Source organism: Oncorhynchus kisutch, linkage group LG7 (assembly GCF_002021735.2).
Source record: "Oncorhynchus kisutch isolate 150728-3 linkage group LG7, Okis_V2, whole genome shotgun sequence".
NCBI lineage: Eukaryota > Metazoa > Chordata > Actinopteri > Salmoniformes > Salmonidae > Oncorhynchus > Oncorhynchus kisutch.
Window position 1 is genome coordinate 57,151,570 of NC_034180.2, and position 19,110 is coordinate 57,170,679.

The 19,110-nt window shown below is 42.9% G+C and overlaps 1 protein-coding gene across 1 annotated transcript in view; it reads left to right on the plus strand.

Annotated features, from left to right (window-relative positions):
* The window catches only part of LOC116374729 (phospholipase B1, membrane-associated-like), a 40,387-nt gene extending 27,998 nt beyond the window's left edge, over positions 1 to 12,389 (plus strand). The window contains exon 16 of the mRNA XM_031829413.1: positions 10,344 to 12,389. Within this exon, the coding sequence (XP_031685273.1) occupies positions 10,344 to 10,457 (114 nt within the window). The 3' untranslated portion in view covers positions 10,458 to 12,389. The remainder of the gene's footprint in view (positions 1 to 10,343) is intronic.
* Positions 12,390 to 19,110: the final 6,721 nt, after the last annotated feature.

Below are 19,110 nucleotides of genomic sequence, written 5' to 3' on the forward strand. Positions count from 1 at the left end.
ATTTTTGTTTTAGATTCCGTCTCTCACAGTTGAAGTGTACCTAATTACGCAATAATTTTGACGGAGGACACCAAGCGAGCACCTGGTAAATGTAGTCTCTTATGGTCAATCTTCCAATGATATGCCTACAAATACGTCACAATGCTGCAGACACCTTGGGGAAACGACAGAAAGTGTAAGCTCATTCCTGGCGCATTCACAGCCATATAAGGAGACATCGGAACACAGCGCCTTCAAAATCTGGGGCATTTCCTGTTTGAAATTTCATCTTGGTTTCGCCTGTAGCATCAGTTCTGTGGCACTCACAGATAATATCTTTGCAGTTTTGGAAACGTCAGAGTGTTTTCTTTCCAAAGCTGTCAATTATATGCATAGTCAAGCATCTTTTCGTGACAAAATATCTTGTTTAAAACGGGAATGTTTTTTATCCAAAAATTAAAAGAGCGCCCCCTTTATCGAAGAAGTTAATACTGTACATTTAAAGTCCCTAAACTCGGCAAGAGTCTATTGTCCTGCTGATAGCCCATCAAGGACACATTGTTTGCAGAGTTCACAAACAGGAGCTGGAGTTCCAGAACTCACATGTGTGGATTGTGACTCCATGCCAGGCACAATAATAAATTCCCCCATTGTATTTCCCCAAGATCTCTCGAAACTCCAGGACCACTGACAGTTTTTGTTGTTGTTTCCTGATGCAGGACTCTATTGCCAGAGAGGAGAGACTCTCAGACTGAAAACACCTCCATTAATTTACAGAAAGATAGTCAATTTGTGCCACAGTTTAGACTACCGATAGATCAGCGTTCTAACTCCCCCTTGTGATAGTGTGGTGTAATAACAGAATGCCACCATCTACCACTAACCGCAGCAGCATAAACTCAAAACTTTTAAAGGAAGAGCCACTGTATTTTATATCAACAGATAAAATCACCCTGAAAATATACTTAAATATTGACTGGCTCTCAACAAGCTGCCCATTCCAAAAAAAAAAAAAAAAAACTGTAACAAGTGCCTGCAACCTGCTTCAGGTTGTCAGTCAACCTATCAGGATATTTACAAACAGCACAGGAATGAAATCATCATGTATTGATCATATCTTTACTAATGCTGCAGAAATGTGTTTTAAAGCTGTACCAAAATCCATAGGAAGTACTGATCACAATATAGTAGCCATATCCAGGAATACCAAAGTTCTCAAGGCTGAGCCTAATATAGTCTAAAATCAAATCAAATCAAATCAAATGTATTTATATAGCCCTTCGTACATCAGCTGATATCTCAAAGTGCTGTACAGAAACCCAGCCTAAAACCCCAAACAGCAAGCAATGCAGGTGTAGAAGCACGGTGGCTAGGAAAAACTCCCTAGAAAGGCCAAAACCTAGGAAGAAACCTAGAGAGGAACCAGGCTATGTGGGGTGGCCAGTCCTCTTCTGGCTGTGCCGGGTGGAGATTATAACAGAACATGGCCAGGATGTTCAAATGTTCATAAATGACCAGCATGGTCGAATAATAATAAGGCAGAACAGTTGAAACTGGAGCAGCAGCACAGTCAGGTGGAAGTTGAAACTGGAGCAGCAGCATGGCCAGGTGGACTGGGGACAGCAAGGAGTCATCATGTCAGGTGGTCCTGGGGCATGGTCCTAGGGCTCAGGTCAGTTGAAACTGGAACAGCAGCATGGCCAGGTGGACTGGGGACAGCAAGGAGTCATCATGTCAGGTAGTCCTGTGGCATGGTCCTAGGGCTCAGGTCCTCCGAGAGAGAGAAAGAAAGAGAGAAGGAGAGAATTAGAGAACGCACACTTAGATTCACACAGGACACCGAATAGGACAGGAGAAGTACTCCAGATATAACAAACTGACCCCAGCCCCCTGACACAAACTACTGCAGCATAAAAACTGGAGGCTGAGACAGGAGGGGTCAGGAGACTCTGTGGCCCCATCCGAGGACACCCCCGGACAGGGCCAAACAGGAAGGATATAACCCCACCCACTTTGCCAAAGCACAGCCCCCACACCACTAGAGGGATATCTTCAACCACCAACTTACCATCCTGAGACAAGGCTGAGTATAGCCCACAAAGATCTCCGCCACGGCACAACCCAAGGGGGGGGGGGGGGCGCCAACCCAGACAGGATGACCACAACAGTGAATCAACCCACTCAGTTGACGCACCCCCTCCAGGGACGGCATGAGAGAGCCCCAGCAAGCCAGTGACTCAGCCCCTGTAATAGGGTTAGAGGCAGAGAATCCCAGTGGAAAGAGGGGAACCGGCCAGGCAGAGACAGCAAGGGCGGTTCGTTGCTCCAGAGCCTTTCCGTTCACCTTCCGACTCCTGGGCCAGACTACACTCAATCATATGACCCACTGAAGAGATGAGTCTTCAGTAAAGACTTAAAGGTTGAGACCGAGTTTGTGTCTCTGACATGGGTAGGCAGACCGTTCCATAAAAATGGAGCTCTATAGGAGAAAGCCCTGCCTCCAGCTGTTTGCTTAGAAATTCTAGGGACAATTAGGAGGCCTGCGTCTTGTGACCGTAGCGTACGTGTAGGTATGTACGGCAGGACCAAATCAGAGAGATAGGTAGGAGCAAGCCCATGTAATGCTTTGTAGGTTAGCAGTAAAACCTTGAAATCAGCCCTTGCTTTGACAGGAAGCCAGTGTAGAGAGGCTAGCACTGGAGTAATATGATCAAATTTTTTGGTTCTAGTCAGGATTCTAGCAGCCGTATTTAGCACTAACTGACGTTTATTTAGTGCTTTATCCGGGTAGCCGGAAAATAGAGCATTGCAGTAGTCTAACCTAGAAGTGACAAAAGCATGGATAAATTTTTCTGCATCATTTTTGGACAGAAAGTTTCAGATTTTTGCAATGTTACGTAGATGGAAAAAAGCTGTCCTCGAAATGGTCTTGATATGTTCTTCAAAAGAGAGATCAGGGTCCAGAGTAACGCCAAGGTCCTTCACAGTTTTATTTGAGACGACTGTACAACCATTAAGATTAATTGTCAGATTCAACAGAAGATCTCTTTGTTTCTTGGGACCTAGAACAAGCATCTCTGTTTTGTCCGAGTTTAATAGTAGAAAGTTTGCAGCCATCCACCTCCTTATGTCTGAAACACATGCTTCTAGCGAGGGCAATTTTGGGGCTTCACCATGTTTCATTGAAATGTACAGCTGTGTGTCATCCGCATAGCAGTGAAAGTTAACATTATGTTAAAAGAGTTCATACAATACATTTTGTTGTGATTCATATGTTGATGATGTAAAGAACATCTGCTGGTCTGTGGTGTGTAATGAGAAGCAACCAGACGATGCACTTGACACATTTATGAAATGTATTATTTCAGTTACTTATTTATTTATTTTATTTCACCTTCATTTTTGCAACACTAACTCAAAAAAGTTCTGGGACACTGTAAAGTCCATGGAGAATAAGAACACCTCCTCCCAGCTGCCCACTGCACTGAAGATAGGAAACACTGTCACCACTGATAAATCCACCATAATTGAGAATTTCAATAAGCATTTTTCTACGGCTGTGAGTGTTTCCTGACCTCGGAGCTGTGGGCAGCTGGGAGGAGGTGCTTTTATTCTCCATGGACTTTACAGTGTTCCAGAACTTTTTTGAGTTTGTACTACAAGATGCAAATTTCTGTTTGAAAAGCTAGCCTTAGCTTTCCTAACTGCCTGTGTATATTTGTTCCTAACTTCCCTGAAAAGTTGCATATCACTGGGGCTATTCGATGCTAATGCAGAATGCAACAGGATGTTTTTGTGCTGGTCAAGGGCAGACAGGTCTGGAGTGAACCAAGGACTATATCTATTCCTAGTTCTAAATGTTTTGAATGGGGCATGCTTATTTATTAAGATGGTGAGACCTATATCTTTCCTACCCTGTCTTTCTAAGAGCTTCAAAAGCCAAGTTAACAAACAGATTACCAACCATTTCGAATCCCACCATACCTTCTCCACTATACAATCTGGTTTCAGAGCTGGTCATGGGTGCACCTCAGCCACGCTCAAGGTCCTAAACAACATCATAACCGCCATCGATAAGAGACATTACTGTGCAGCCGTATTCATTGATCTGGCCAAGGCTTTCGACTCAATCACCACATTCTTATTGGCAGACTGAAACCAGATTGTATAGTGGAGAAGGTATGGTGGGATTCGAAATGGTCGGTAATCTGTTTGTTAACTTGGCTTTTGAAGCTCTTAGAAAGACAGGGTAGGAAAGATATAGGTCTGTAGCAGATTGGGTCTAGAGTTTCTCCCCCTTTGAAGCTGGGGATGACCACGGCAGCTTTCCAGTTTTTGGGATCTCAGATGATACGAAAGAGAGGTTGAACAGGCTAGTAATGGGGGTTGCAACAATTTCAGAAGAAGAAGGGTCCAGATTGTCTAGCCTGGCTGATTTGTAGGGGTCCAGATTTTGCAGCTCTTTCAGAACATTAGCTATCTGGATTTGGGTGAAGGAGAAATGGTGGGGGCATTGGTGAGTTGCTGTGGAGGGTGCTGGGCAGTTGACAGGGGTAGGGGTAGCCAGGTGGAAAGCATGGCCAGCCGTAGAGAAATGCTTATTGAAATTCTCAATTATAGTGGGTTTATCGGTGGTAAGTGTTTCCTGACCTCGGAGCTGTGGGCAGCTGGGAGGAGGTGCTTTTATTCTCCATGGACTTTACAGTGTTCCAGAACTTTTTTGAGTTTGTACTACAAGATGCAAATTTCTGTTAGGAAAGCTAAGGCTAGCTTTTCAAACTGCCTGTGTATATTTGTTCCTAACTTCCCTGAAAAGTTGCATATCACTGGGGCTATTCGATGCTAATGCAGAATGCAACAGGATGTTTTTGTGCTGGTCAAGGGCAGACAGGTCTGGAGTGAACCAAGGACTATATCTATTCCTAGTTCTAAATGTTTTGAATGGGGCATGCTTATTTATTAAGATGGTGAGGAAGGCACTTTTAAAGAATAACCAGGCATCCTCTACTGATGGGATGAGGTCAATGTCATTCCAGGATACCCCGGCCAGGTTGATTAGAAAGGCCTGCTCGCAGAATTGTTTCAGGGAGCATTTGACAGTGATGAGGGGTGGTTGTTTGGTCGCAGACCCATTACGGATGCAGGCAATGAGGCAGTGATCGCTGAGATATTGATTGAAACCAGCAGAGGTGTATTTGGAGGGGGAGTTAGTTAGGATGACATCTATGAGGGTGCCAGTGTTTACGGATTTGGAGTTGTACCTGGTAGGTTCATTGATAATTTGTGTGAGATTGAGGGTATCAGGTTTAGATTGTAGGATAGCCGGGGTGTTAAGCATGTCCCAGTTTAGGTCACCTAGTAGCATGAGCTCAGAAGATGGATGGGGGCAATCGTTTCACATATGGTGTGGAGGCCACAGTTGGGGGCAGAGGGTGGTCTATAGCAAGAGGCAACAGTGAGAGACTTGTTTCTGGAAAGGTGCATTTTTAGAAGTAGAAGCTCGAATTGTTTGGTACAGACCTGGATAGTAAGACAGAACTCTGCAGGCTATCTTTGCAGTAGATTGCAACACTGCCCGCTTTGGCAGTTCTATCTTGGTGGAAAATGTTATAGTTAGGGATGGAGATTTCAGGGTTTTTGGTGGTTTTCCTAAGCCAGGATTCCGGCACGGCTAAGACATCCGGGTTGGCAGAGTGTGCTAAAGCAGTGAGTAGAACAAACTTAGAAAGTAGGCATGAAACCAAGGCTTTTACGGTTACAGAAGTAAACAAATTAGAGCACCTGGGGAGTGGGAGTGGAGCTAGGTACTGCAGGACCTGGATTAACCTCTACATCACCAGAGGAACAGAGAAGTAGGATAGGGGTGCGGCTAAAGGCTATACGAACTGGCCGTCTAGCAGGTTGGGAACAGAGAGTAAAAGGAGCAGGTTTCTGGGCACGATAGAATAGATTCAAGGCATAGTGTACAGACAAAGGTAAGGTAGGATGTGAGTACATTGGAGGTAAACCTAGGCATTGAGTAATGATGAGAGATATAGTCTCTAGAGACGTTTAAACCAGGTGATGTCATCGCATGTGTAGGCTGTGGAACGACATGGTTGGTTAAGGCATATTGAGCAGGGCTAGAGGCTCTACAGTGAAATAATCACTAACCAGGACAGTAATGGATGAGGCATATTGATATTAGAGAGAGGCATGCGTAGCCAAGTGAACATATGGGTCCAGTGAGTGGTTGGGCTGGTTGGGGGCACGGCGATTCAGACAGTTAGCAGGCCGGTGCTAACAAGCTAGCAGTTAGTAGGCCGGGGATAACAAGCTAGCAGTTAGCAGACCGGGGTTAGCAAGCTAGCAGCTAGCAGACTGGGTTAGCAAGCTAGCAGTTAGCAGACCGGGGAAAGCAAGCTAGCAGTTAGTAGACCGGGGCTAGCAAGTTAGCAGAAGGGTCTATGGGGGATGTCGCGATGGAGGTAAGTCTGTTTTTGCCTCTTCGTGCGGTGACGTTGATAGACCAGTCGTAGATTAGTAGGGTTCCAAGTAGCTCTAGGTAGCTAACAGGCCGCGGTTAGCAGAATGGGCCTTCAGCGGACGTTGCCCCTGAGGGGCCTGTTGGAATCCTCAGGCAGATTATGTCGGTATTCCATGTCGGTATCCGTGCCTCGTACCGGCAGTATAAGGTATTGTAGCCTGGGAGTGGGCTTCGGTGGTAGCCCAGGAGCCCTAGCCAGTCTAGTTTCAGGCTAATTGGTGCTTGCTCCAGGATGGAAATGCTAGCCAGGAGTAGTCACCCGGGATTGCGGTTAGCTAGTTGCGAAGATCCAGATGAAAATGTTCTGAGTTTGCGGTAGGAATCCGGGGATATGCAGAGAAAAAACATAGGTCCGTTATGCTCTGGTTTGAGTCACGTTGTACGAACTGGCAAGAGCTTTCCGAGCTAAAGGTTAGCTGATGACCGCTAGCTGGTAGTTAGCTGGCTAGCTTCAGTTGAGGGATTCCAGATCAGAAGTAAATAGAAATACTTTGGAAGAAAAGCAGATCCACACCACATTGGGTAAGGCGGGTTGCAGGAGAGTATTTAGAAGTTGAGGTTTAGGAAAATATTTGTAAAAGATATGCGAAGAAAAGGATATATACAAGGACACAACAGGACAAAGACAAAAGACTACACCATCTTGGATTTAATAAGGACTGATGAGGAATTGAAAATGTGTATGGTTGAGAGGGATGAGACAAAAGGTATGGCAAATAAGTCTGGCAGCCCAATTGATTGGCAAACTTTTTTCAATCTTTACTAATGTATGTGGATGACTCAACACTATACAAGTCAGCGACTACAGCAACTGAAATGACTGCAAGACTCAACAAAGAGCTGCAGTTAGTTTCGGAATGTGTAGCAAGGAATAAGTTAGCCCTAAATATTTCCAAAAGTAAAAACATTGTATTTGGGACAAATCATTCACTAAACCCTAAACCTCAACTACATCTCGTAATGAATAATGTGGAACTTGAGGTGACTAAACTGCTTGGAGTAATCCTGGATTGTAAAACTGTCAGAGTCCAAACATATTGATACAACAGTAGCTAAAATGGGGAGAAGTCTGTCCATAATAAAGCACTGCTCTGCCTTCTTAAAAACACAAGGCAGGTCCTACAGGCCCTGGTTTTGTCGCACCTAGACTACTGTTCAGTCGTGTGGTCAGGTGCCACAAAGAAATAAAATAAAATCGTATTTGTCACATACACATGGTTAGCAGATGTTAATGTGAGTGTAGTGAAATGCTTGTGCTTCTAGTTCCGACAATGCAGTAATAACCAACGAGTAATCTAACTAACAATTCCAAAACTACTACCTTATACACACAAGTGTAAAGTGATAAAGAATATGTACATAAAGATATTTGAATGAGTGATGGTACAGAGCGGCATAGGCAGGATGCAGTAGATGGTATCGAGTACAGTATATACATATGAGATGAGTATGTAAACAAAGTGGCATAGTTTAAATTGGCTAGTGATACATGTATTACATAAAGATGCAGTAGATGATATAGAGTACAGTATATACGTATACATGTGAAAAATAATGTAGGGTATGTAAACATTATATTAAGTAGCATTGTTTAAAGTGGCTAGTGATATATTTTACATCAATTCCCATCAATTCCCATTATTAAAGTGGCTGGAGTTGAGTCAGTGTGTTGGCAGCAGCCACTCAATGTTAGTGGTGGCTGTTTAACAGTCTGATGGCCTTGAGATAGAAGCTGTTTTTCAGTCTCTCGGTCCCAGCTTTGATGCACCTGTACTGACCTCGCCTTCTGGATGATAGCTGGGTGAACAGGCAGTGGCTCGGGTGGTTGTTGTCCTTGATGATCTTTATGGCCTTCCTGTGACATCGGGTGGTGTAGGTGTCCTGGAGGGCAGGTAGTTTGCCCCCGGTGATGCGTTGTGCAGACCTCACTACCCTCTGGAGAGCCTTACGGTTGTGGGCGGAGCAGTTGCCGTACCAGGCGGTGATACAGCCCGACAGGATGCTTTCGATTGTGCATCTGTAGAAGTTTGAGTGCTTTTGGTGACAAGCCGAATTTCTTCAGCCTCCTGAGGTTGAAGAGGCGCTGCTGCGCCTTCTTCACGATGCTGTCTGTGTGGGTGGACCAATTCAGTTTGTCTGTGATGTGTACGCAGAGGAACTTAAAACTTACTACCCTCTCCACTACTGTCCCATCGATGTGGATAGGGGGGTGTTCCCACAATCCACAATCATCTCTTTAGTTTTGTTGACGTTGAGTGTGAGGTTATTTTCCTGACACCACACTCCGAGGGCCCTCACCTCCTCTCTGTAGGCCGTCTCGTCGTTGTTGGTAATCAAGCCTACCACTGTTGTGTCGTGGGACCTGGGAAAATTACAGTTGTCTCAGAACAGGGCAGCATGGATGGCCCTTTAAAGTACACGGAGAGCTAACATTAATGACATGAATGCCAATCTCTCATGGCTCAAAGTGGAAGAGCGATTGACTTCATCACTACTTGTTTTTGTAAGAGGTGTTGACAAGCTGAATGCACCGAGCTGTCTGTTTAAAATACTTGCACCCATGCATAGCCCACAAGACATGCCACCAGAGGTCTCTTCACAGTCCCCAAGTCCAGATCAGACTATGGAGGCACACAGTACTACATAGAGCTATGACTACATGGAACTCTATTCCACATCAGGTAAATGATGCAGCAGTAGAATTAGGTTTATAAAATGGGTAAAAATACACCTTATGGAACAACGGGGACTGTGAAGAGACACATACGGGGCGGCAGGGTAGCCTAGTGGTTAGAGAGTTGGACTAGTACCCAGAAGGTTGCAAGTTTAAACCCCCCAGCTGACAAGGTACAAATCTGTCGTTCTGGCCCTGAACAGGCAGTTAACCCACTGTTCCTAGGCCGTCATTGAAAATAAGAATTTGTTCTTAACTGACTTGCCTAGTTAAATAAAAAAAATACCAAGGTACAGACACATACATACGCAAACATTGTGATATTGTTGTATGGTGGTATTAAATATTGTGTAATAATGTCATATGATGTACTGGTTTATCTTTTCTGTTATATGTAATGCAAGTGCTTTAATATGTTTGGTACCCAGGAAGAGGAGCTACTGCCTTGGCAATGGGGATCTCTAATAAATGCAAACCCGATATATTTTACAGTAGGCCCTATATCAGCTCTGTTTTCCACAGTAGGCCCCATGTCAACCCTATGTCAACCCTATATATTTTGCATAGGCCCTATGTCAAACCTGTCAGTCCTATATATTTTACATAGGCTCAATGTCAACCCAATGTCAGCCCTATATATTTTACAGTAGGCCCTATGTCAGCCCTATGTGTTTTACAGTAGCACCCATGTCACCCCTATGGCAGGTCTATGTATTTTACAGTAGGCCCTACGTCAACCCTATGTCTTCCACACTAGGCCCCATCTCACCCCTACGTCAGCCCTATACATTTTACAGTAGGTTCCACATCTTCCACACTAGGCCCCATCTCACCCCTACATCAGCCCTATGTATTTTACAGTAGGCCCCATGTCAACCCTACGTCATCCCTAAATATTTTACAGTAGGCCCCATGTCACCACATGCTAGGTCTATATATTTTACAGTAGGCCCTATGTCACGCCTACATATTTTACATAGGACCTATGTCTTTCACAATAGGCCCCATGTCAACCCTATGTCAGCCCTATATATTTTACATAGGGCCTATGTAAAATACATAGGGCCTGTCTTTGAATCTCAAATTAGTCTTAAGTGAGATGTATGAACTAATGAATTGAAGACATTCACAACTGTCTGTTAATGGGGATGTTTTGTGATTTAGGACCATCCTTACATCTACACAAGACCCAGAGGTGTGTCTGCAGGACCACCACTGACCCTCCACATGCACATGGTCATCTCCCTTCTACTCCTTACAATGTCTGCAATCTACTAATCTACATGACTGTTTCCAATGGGCTGATAATCTACATGACTGTTTCCAATGGGCTGATAATCTACATGACTGTTTCCAATGGGCTGATAATCCACATGACTGTTTCCAATGGGAACAAAGTGAGACAGGGAACAAAGTGAGGAGCAGACAGATATAGAGGGGTAATCAGAGGGGTAATCAACAAAGTAATGGAGTCCAATATTGCGCAGCTGCGCATAATGATGGTGACAGGTGTGTATAATGAAGGGCAGCCTGGCGTCCTTGAGCGCCAGAGAGAGGGAGCGGGAGCAAGCGTGACACAGATCAGCTTTGCAATAAATAACTTCAGCCAGACCCCCTTTCACTCGCAGAGGGGAACTGGTGGGGGGTTGACAGCTCACACCCTGTTGTAAATCAAAGACAAGAACATTCAACTATCTCCCTCTTCAAATTCACCAAAGGAATGGAATGTGCCTTTGTCTACACAGACATTTTCCCGCCATTTTCCGTTCTAAAGCGAATACTGGAACATTATTTCTAACAGAGAACGTGGGGTCGGAGGCGATCTAAAGAATAATAATGTGATTTGGTTGTTATTTTGTGATGTCATTAAAAATATTATAGAGGAAATACTGTAAATTGAAAAGTATACACAGTACATGTATGAAGTTTCCATCCTCTATGTTGTGTACTAAATATGAACAATTATGAAAGTGTTTTTGCTAAGAGAGGGATGTGACTGGTAGTGTATTGTAGCCCTGTGCATGGACAAAATACAAAATTAGGCCTTACTGTTGAATTCAGTCTACATTAATGAAGTAGAAAATTACGTTATACACCAATAGAGCTGTAGGCAGGATTATCGTTGAGACTATGTCTGTGTGTTTCCTTTTGACCCAGATAGCAGGGAAAGATTGACTCCGGTGTTGTATACCTGACAAAGGGTCAGAGTGTGTAGGATGAATTATTACGTTTCCAGAGCTAGTGCATGAGAAAATATATTTGTCAAGTAGTCTCAGCGAGTATTAATTTCTAGAGCTAGGACAAAAGGGTCAGCCGATTAAGGACATTTGAGAAATATATTTGTTTGGCCAAAGCGAAGTATTATCTCTCTGTCTATCTCGCTTCAGGAGCGTGAGTAACTTAGACATGGCAAGTATTTCTTTGTTACTGAGTGTTCTGGTAACGTTGCTAACAAGAAACGCTGATTGGGTTGAGTGTGAGGCGTTGTTAGTCAACCCCATTCCCAAATTGACCTTTTTGTGCTTGAAGTAAACATTCTGGTACAAGAACGGCTAGCTTTGCATTAGAGGCTAAGCTAACAAAGAGAGAGAAGCCATTCTCCTTTGTTTACAGCGAAATCCCGCACCTTGTGCGACAGAAGTCCTGCCTTTGCTGGAATCCCGTGTGATTTCAGCTTTCAGGGGTAAGGGACCCCTTGTGGTGAAGTAATTATTTTTGGAGAAAAAAATCTATTGTGAGGGCAAATGTATTCTCACATCGGTAACAACTGGTTACACTACATAATATCCAACGAATCTCAACTGATTGGATATCATTGTCTCGTTCGATTCAACAAGGAAATTTAAATTGCCAAACAAACCTTTTACCAGGTTGATCACTCATAAGTTAATTTGTTCCTACGAATGAGACATTTTAAACTTGTCAATCTTAACTTAGATACAGCGACGCTTCCAGGTTAATTAAAGTTGAATTCCCTGAGAGCCTATACGGGTATGATTAATCATGAACATTACATTGGTAAGAAGTGTTGACAAGCTGAATGCACCAAGCTGTCTGCACTGGGCACCCATGCATACCCCACAAGACATTCCACCAGAGGTCTCGTCACAGTCTCCAAGTCCAGAACAGACTATGGGAGGCACGCCCAATTTTTCAGTTTTTGAATTGTTAAAAAAGTTTGAAATATCCAATAAATGTCGTTCCACTTCATGATTGTGTCCCACTTGTTGTTGATTCTTCACAAAAAAATACAGTTTTATATCTTTATGTTTGAAGCCTGAAATGTGGCAAAAGGTCGCAAAGTTCAAGGGGGCCGAATACTTTCGCAAGGCACTGTATAATTCACAAGTGATAGGCTAATATTGTCACACATCAGACAATTCTTGATTGAATCTCGTCTTTACATATACTAAATAATATACAGTACCTACTCATTCAAGGATTTTTCTTTATTTTTTACCATTTTCTACATTGTAGAATAATAGTGAAGACATCAAAAATGAACTAACACATCATGTAGTAACCAAAAAAGCGTTAAACAAATCAACATCTATTTTATAGCTCTTCCACACTGGCATCAGTTCCACATAGATAACTATTAGACATGATGTTCTGACAGTCTGCCGGTAATGAGGAATTCTCCTGTTTCACTGGTTGCACTTCACCGGTGATCTTGTATTGTTTCAGGAACAGTCCTTGAATCGAAGGATATTGCTGCAGCCTCAGACGATAGATTCAGGTACAGTCAAGGGATATTGCTGCAGCCTCAGACGATAGATTCAGGTACAGTCAAGGGATATTGCTGCAGCCTCAGACGATAGATTCAGGTACAGTCAAGGGATATTGCTGCAGCCTCAGACGATAGATTCAGGTACAGTCAAGGGATATTGCTGCAGCCTCAGACGATAGATTCAGGTACAGTCAAGGGATATTGCTGCAGCCTCAGACGATAGATTCAGGTACAGTCAAGGGATATTGCTGCAGCCTCAGACGATAGATTCTCATAGCCTGTAATGAAGGAAACTAAAAAGTGAAATGAGTGACATGTATCCATCGTGACTTTCCCTGGACTTTTACTGTTGACCTCGTTATGAGCTAAACTTGATAAGGACCTTCCCATTTTGGCCCTAATGTGTCTGTCACATATTTCTTTACCATCACCCATTGTCCTGGCACTACGTCATGTCCCCCCTCGGGAGTTATTCCCCATTAGAGAGTTGTTTGCAATAGTTAAGTTTGTCACTCATAAAGTGAACGTCTGCTTTTCTCAAATCTAACGTGCCTGTATTATCACCTTGTCCATTGTAGTAACTACCGATGCCCAGCCTGCCTCACACCCCCCCTCCACAATGCTTGAACCGTCTGTGTATAAGATAAACTCAGGGTTTTCCAACGAATGACTCTATAAACCCATCAGAGAGCTGATCCAAAACCAACTCACAACAGTCGGGTTCAAGTAATGTGGTATCTGGAGGATACATCAGAGTAAATGGATTACATGGTGTCTTTTCAACTATACCCATGTCCCATAGATCTTTAATCACTACTTTAGTAGCGTCCATAGCTTCCTGTTCAACTATACCCATGTCCCATAGATCTTTAATCACTACTTTAGTAGCGTCCATAGCTTCCTGTTCAACTATACCCATGTCCCATAGATCTTTACTCACTACTTTAGTAGTGTCCATAGCTTCCTGTTCAACTATACCCATGTCCCATAGATCTTTAATCACTACTTTAGTAGCGTCCATAGCTTCCTGTTCAACTATACCCATGTCCCATAGATCTTTACTCACTACTTTAGTAGTGTCCATAGCTTCCTGTTCAACTATACCCATGTCCCATAGATCTTTACTCACTACTTTAGTATTGTCCATAGCTTCCTGTTCAACTATACCCATGTCCCATAGATCTTTACTCACTACTTTAGTATTGTCCATAGCTTCCTGTTCAACTATACCCATGTCCCATAGATCTTTAATCACTACTTTAGTAGCGTCCATAGCTTCCTGTTCAACTATACCCATGTCCCAAAGATCTTTAATCAATACTTTAGTAGCGTCCATAGCTTCCTGTTCAACTATACCCATGTCCCATAGATCTTTAATCACTACTTTAGTAGCGTCCATAGCTTCCTTGCTAATGGGATATTGTTTTGTGCAAGGTGGGGCAACACCTGTCAATCACACTGGTTCCAAATCCAGAGTTCCACCCTCATTTTTCTTCATAGTCCAAATAGCATGGTTCTGAACTGTAGATTCCTGCATCAATCTTCATTGGACCAATATAAATTGATAATGGTTTGGTTGGTTTCATATCTGTCTCCCCCTCACTCCTGTTGCTCTCATCTTCTTGCCCGTGTACTGAGGACATATACGTTTTGCATAAGATATGGGAAATACAGTGACTTCAGCACATGTATCTACTAAAACAAACCTGCTGCAAAGTTATTAACCATCATGTTCACATATATTCCATCCGATTTCATATGTACACCAGCTGAGATGGGACATAAGAGCGAGTCTGTTAGTTTACCTCCACAGCATCCAGCAAACTCTGCTGCTGAGCCAGAGAGAGCTTCTTACATTTCTGCACCAACATTGTGTCATTAGGGCTGTTGTCCTGTTTCCATTTTCCTTTACACGGACCCTTCTTATCCTGGCCACTTCTCATTAAATCACGTTTTCTTTTCACACGTTCTCGTTGCCAGTGACCAGAAATCCTGCAATAATGACATGCACCAGGTTTCTCTTCTACTGAACGAATAATGTTGTTGGTTTCACTCGGAACCTGCACAACTCTGATAACCACGTCTTAAAAGTTTTTAACCATTCATCCAACTGTTTTGGAGATGCTGATTTATGTGTGATCACTATCTCTAAAGGTTTGTCTTTACTTCCTTTTACAGCCTGTGTTCTGGTCGGCCTAAGACATCATTCGTCACTGCTGTCAGAATCTGTTGACTCAAAGCCAGACAGTGTCGACCAGATGCTTGAAACCTGATCTGCCTTGCACAACTCAGTGTGAGGATCGATAGATTGGAGAACAGAGAGGCCACAGGTGGGGGTCACGTTTCCTCCTCTACTTTGAAATGGTTCTATATATCACTAGACAGTGACAGTGATACTAGACAGTAAAATCCCTAGACAGTGATACTAGACAGTAAAATCCCTAGACAGTGATACTAGACAGTAAAATCACTAGACAGTGATACTAGACAGTAAAATCACTAGACAGTGATACTAGACAGTAAAATCACTAGACAGTGATACTAGAAAGTAAAATCACTAGACAGTGATACTAGACAGTAAAATCACTAGACAGTGATACTAGGCAGTAAAATCTCTTTCATGTTCACATCCAGAAGAGCTGTACCGCCCTTTTCCAGAGTGGTTTTCTCACATAACAATGACATTACATTATCGTCAAAAGTTGTAGAATATATATCTCTATATTTATATATTTATTTAACCCACCCCCAATTTTTTTTTTTTATATATATAGCCCCTTTTGAGGACTCAAACCTCTTCTAGAACACAAATTGTTTCAGTAGGGCCTGGCTACCCATTAAACATATGTTCACTTCAAAAAGCTTGTTGAAGGCTTACATTAACCACACATGTAAAAATTGCTACTCAACTAACAACTCACTTCTATGCAAGCAACAAGAAGGTTTCACAAAAACAGAGGCCTCAAACCTTTTAATAGAGAAAGGACTCTAACCTTTCAATAGAGTAACAAATGACTAAGCTCTGTAATACAACAAAGGACTTGAACATTTACACGTCACAGATACATATCACTCATTGCATGCACTATTTTAACCTGATTTGGTTCTTTTAAAGTGATATTGGTCTAGACTCACCCAGCAATTCTGCCATCAATCAGGAGATTAAGAGTTGACTCCCCAAAGTGGGTTGCGCGAAGCCTTCTCTCTTTCCTCTGGATCAACACACAGTTGATACGTTTTTCTTGTTGTCATTCAGATCAATTCATCTGGGTCACGGCACCAATTGTTAGCATTTGATGTTATTCTTCAATAACACAAACTCCAAAGCAAATCAGGTGGAGAAAAATAGATTTATTTGAAAAGGACAAGTCATAGATGTTATGCTGGGAGTTAGATGTTCAACCTCCCCTGTCCTCAGCCTTTCTCCACAGAACAAAGGAACAGGATGCCATTTATAAACCCCCACCCTAGCCTGGGGTTGACCAATCAGAAGTCCCCTGTCCTCAGCTTTTCTAAACAAAGGAACAGGATGCCATTTATAAACCCCCACCCTAGCCTGGGGTTGACCAATCAGAAATCCTTGCAGTACAACTGGGCCAATGGCCAAATAACAAGTGTCCTGCTCCTGACTCAATGTACAGACCAATAAAAACGTGGGACACATAGCTCTGAGTTCAGGAGCGACATTCCACAGATTCTAAACAGATGTTAAACTGAACCCCAACTCCTATTTACAATTCCCTATTGACCATTAGTACTCTAGCTTTTAATCCTCTCATCCTCTGCGTTGTGTATTTATCTTCAAAATATGACTGCCAACGTGCCTGTTTTTACTTATAGCCTGTGAGAAAAACCCAATCATGTGATGGAGAGCCGTGTGAGTGAGAGGAGCGTTGGAGCGCCCAGTTGGGAGGAGGGAATTATAATTATTATTTTCAGCCTGAGGCATGTTCCTAGGGCTCAGGTCCTCCGAGAGAGAGAAAGAAAGAGAGAAAGAGAGAATTAGAGAGAGCACACTTAAATTCACACAGGACACCGAATAGGACAGGAGAAGTACTCCAGATATAACAAACTGACCCTAGCCCCCCGACACATAAACTACTGCAGCATAAATACTGGAGGCTGAGACGGGAAGGGTCAGGAGACACTGTGGCCCCATCCGAGGACACCCCCGGACAGGGCCAAACAGGAAGGATATAACCCCACCCACTTTGCCAAAGCACAGCCCCCACACCACTAGAGGGATATCTTCAACCACCAACTTACCATCCCAAGACAAGGCCGAGTATAGCCCACAAAGATCTCCGCCATGGCACAACCCAAGGGGGGGGGCATTATCAAGTGCCAGTCAAATTGCAAATGAGAGACTGATGAAGTGTGTACAGCAGAGCTCAAGCCTTTCATGCAACTTTTTCAAATCATCATTAGAGTCGCATCATGAAGCCTAAGAATGTATTAAAAATCAAAACATATAGTCCAACATTTGTAGAACAACAAAAACAACATAAATAACTCTAAATTAAGCATAGAGGAGGACCTATTTCTTTGTTAATTAACCACTCAACACAGAATAGCCGCTTTTGTGCACTTTCCCAAATCATTTGGAGAAAATAACTGTTCCATTTTATTCAGCTATGTTCAATTGTATTCTTCAAACTATAAAATAATATAAAATAATGCCACGGAATTCCAAGCAAATCTTGCCTGGTAAATGAAATAGTGTAGCCCACAGACATATGGCATAGCTAAATCACGGCCTAAGATAAGGACAACTCATTCTATTCTGTTCTTCTGAAAAAGACTACATTTTTCTTCATATCATGTTTCTTTAGACCGGTCTAAAATAAATCATGGTTTAATTAGACTTTTTTAAATGTAGATGTTCCAAATGTCAGTGGCCTGTAGGCTATGCATGGAAGCCAGGAGATGCACAATATGTTTATGTTAATTGACGGTCAATTACCATGAGACCGGCAATTATTTGGTTGACAATCACCGGCTGACAAAGTTTCATGACCTCCACAGCCCTATTTGTAGGTAAAAGCAACAGTTGCTTTTACCTACAAATAGGGCTGTGGAGGTCATGAAACTTTGTCAGCCGGTGATTGTCAACCAAATAATTGCCGGTCTCATGGTAATTGACCGTCAATTAACATAAACATATTGTGCATCTCCTGGCTCTCCCTAAGGGTTAGGATTAGGAATGGGAACAAAGGAGGTTTAGGGTAAGAAAGGCCTCAGGAATGGTTAGGGTTAGGGTTTTTTTCTGCAAAAAAACAGTATGGGTCTCTTGCGCCTCGCTGTGGCCATCTGTGAGTACTACATACCTCTGTCGCTACAATCGCTGGGCTCATAATCGGAGGTAGCAACTGCTTCAGATCTCCAAATCACCATAAACTGCCTAGCAATGCGCTAGATAGACCCACTCAGTGAACTGCAGCAGCATACTCTCAACTCGATGTCTATGAAGGAAGAGATGTCTATGCATATCAAATTACACAGCAGCCATGTAGAAACAAAAAAATCGTAAAAAAATAAAGGTAGTTTATTTGCAAAAAAAAAAATATTATTGCGGTTTAAATTGGCCACATCTTAAAAAGGAGACAAGGACTTGTGTGTCGAAAAGATTGTATTCCTTTTTCTGAAAATAGTATTGTTAACCATGACCAGAAAATGTTTAACATTTGATCGATAGGGCAGAACATGCAAGGAATTCGGCACCTGGGCAATAACTCCATTGGCCTTTTTACTCCTTTTAAACAACGCACCTTTTTGTACACCTTTGGCAAAGGGTTATGTCTACGTAGTCCACTCTGTTCCTAACAGATTCTAGTTTTGGAAACAACAAACTATATTGAGATCAAATGTTTCACCGATGAGAAAATTAGCAGAATGTTGGCCAAAATCCATCTCGTTCCATCTTCTCTCACGGCCGGCCACTGGGCTTCCTCTCACTACCATATTTGGTAGAGAGCGGAAACGCCAACCGGACGCTTCACATTTAAACATCTGGTGAAATATCTCTCATTGTTATATCTGTGGTTTCACCAAGTGGCTGTGTTAATGTCAAATTACTTGAGGTTAACCCACAAGGTTTACGCTAGTAAATGTCATTGCTACAAACAGCGAAGCTAGCATTCAATGGGTTGGGAAAAGACTGTTCAGAACTCGAGTTGGTGCACCGCGCTCAAGAACTGCCAG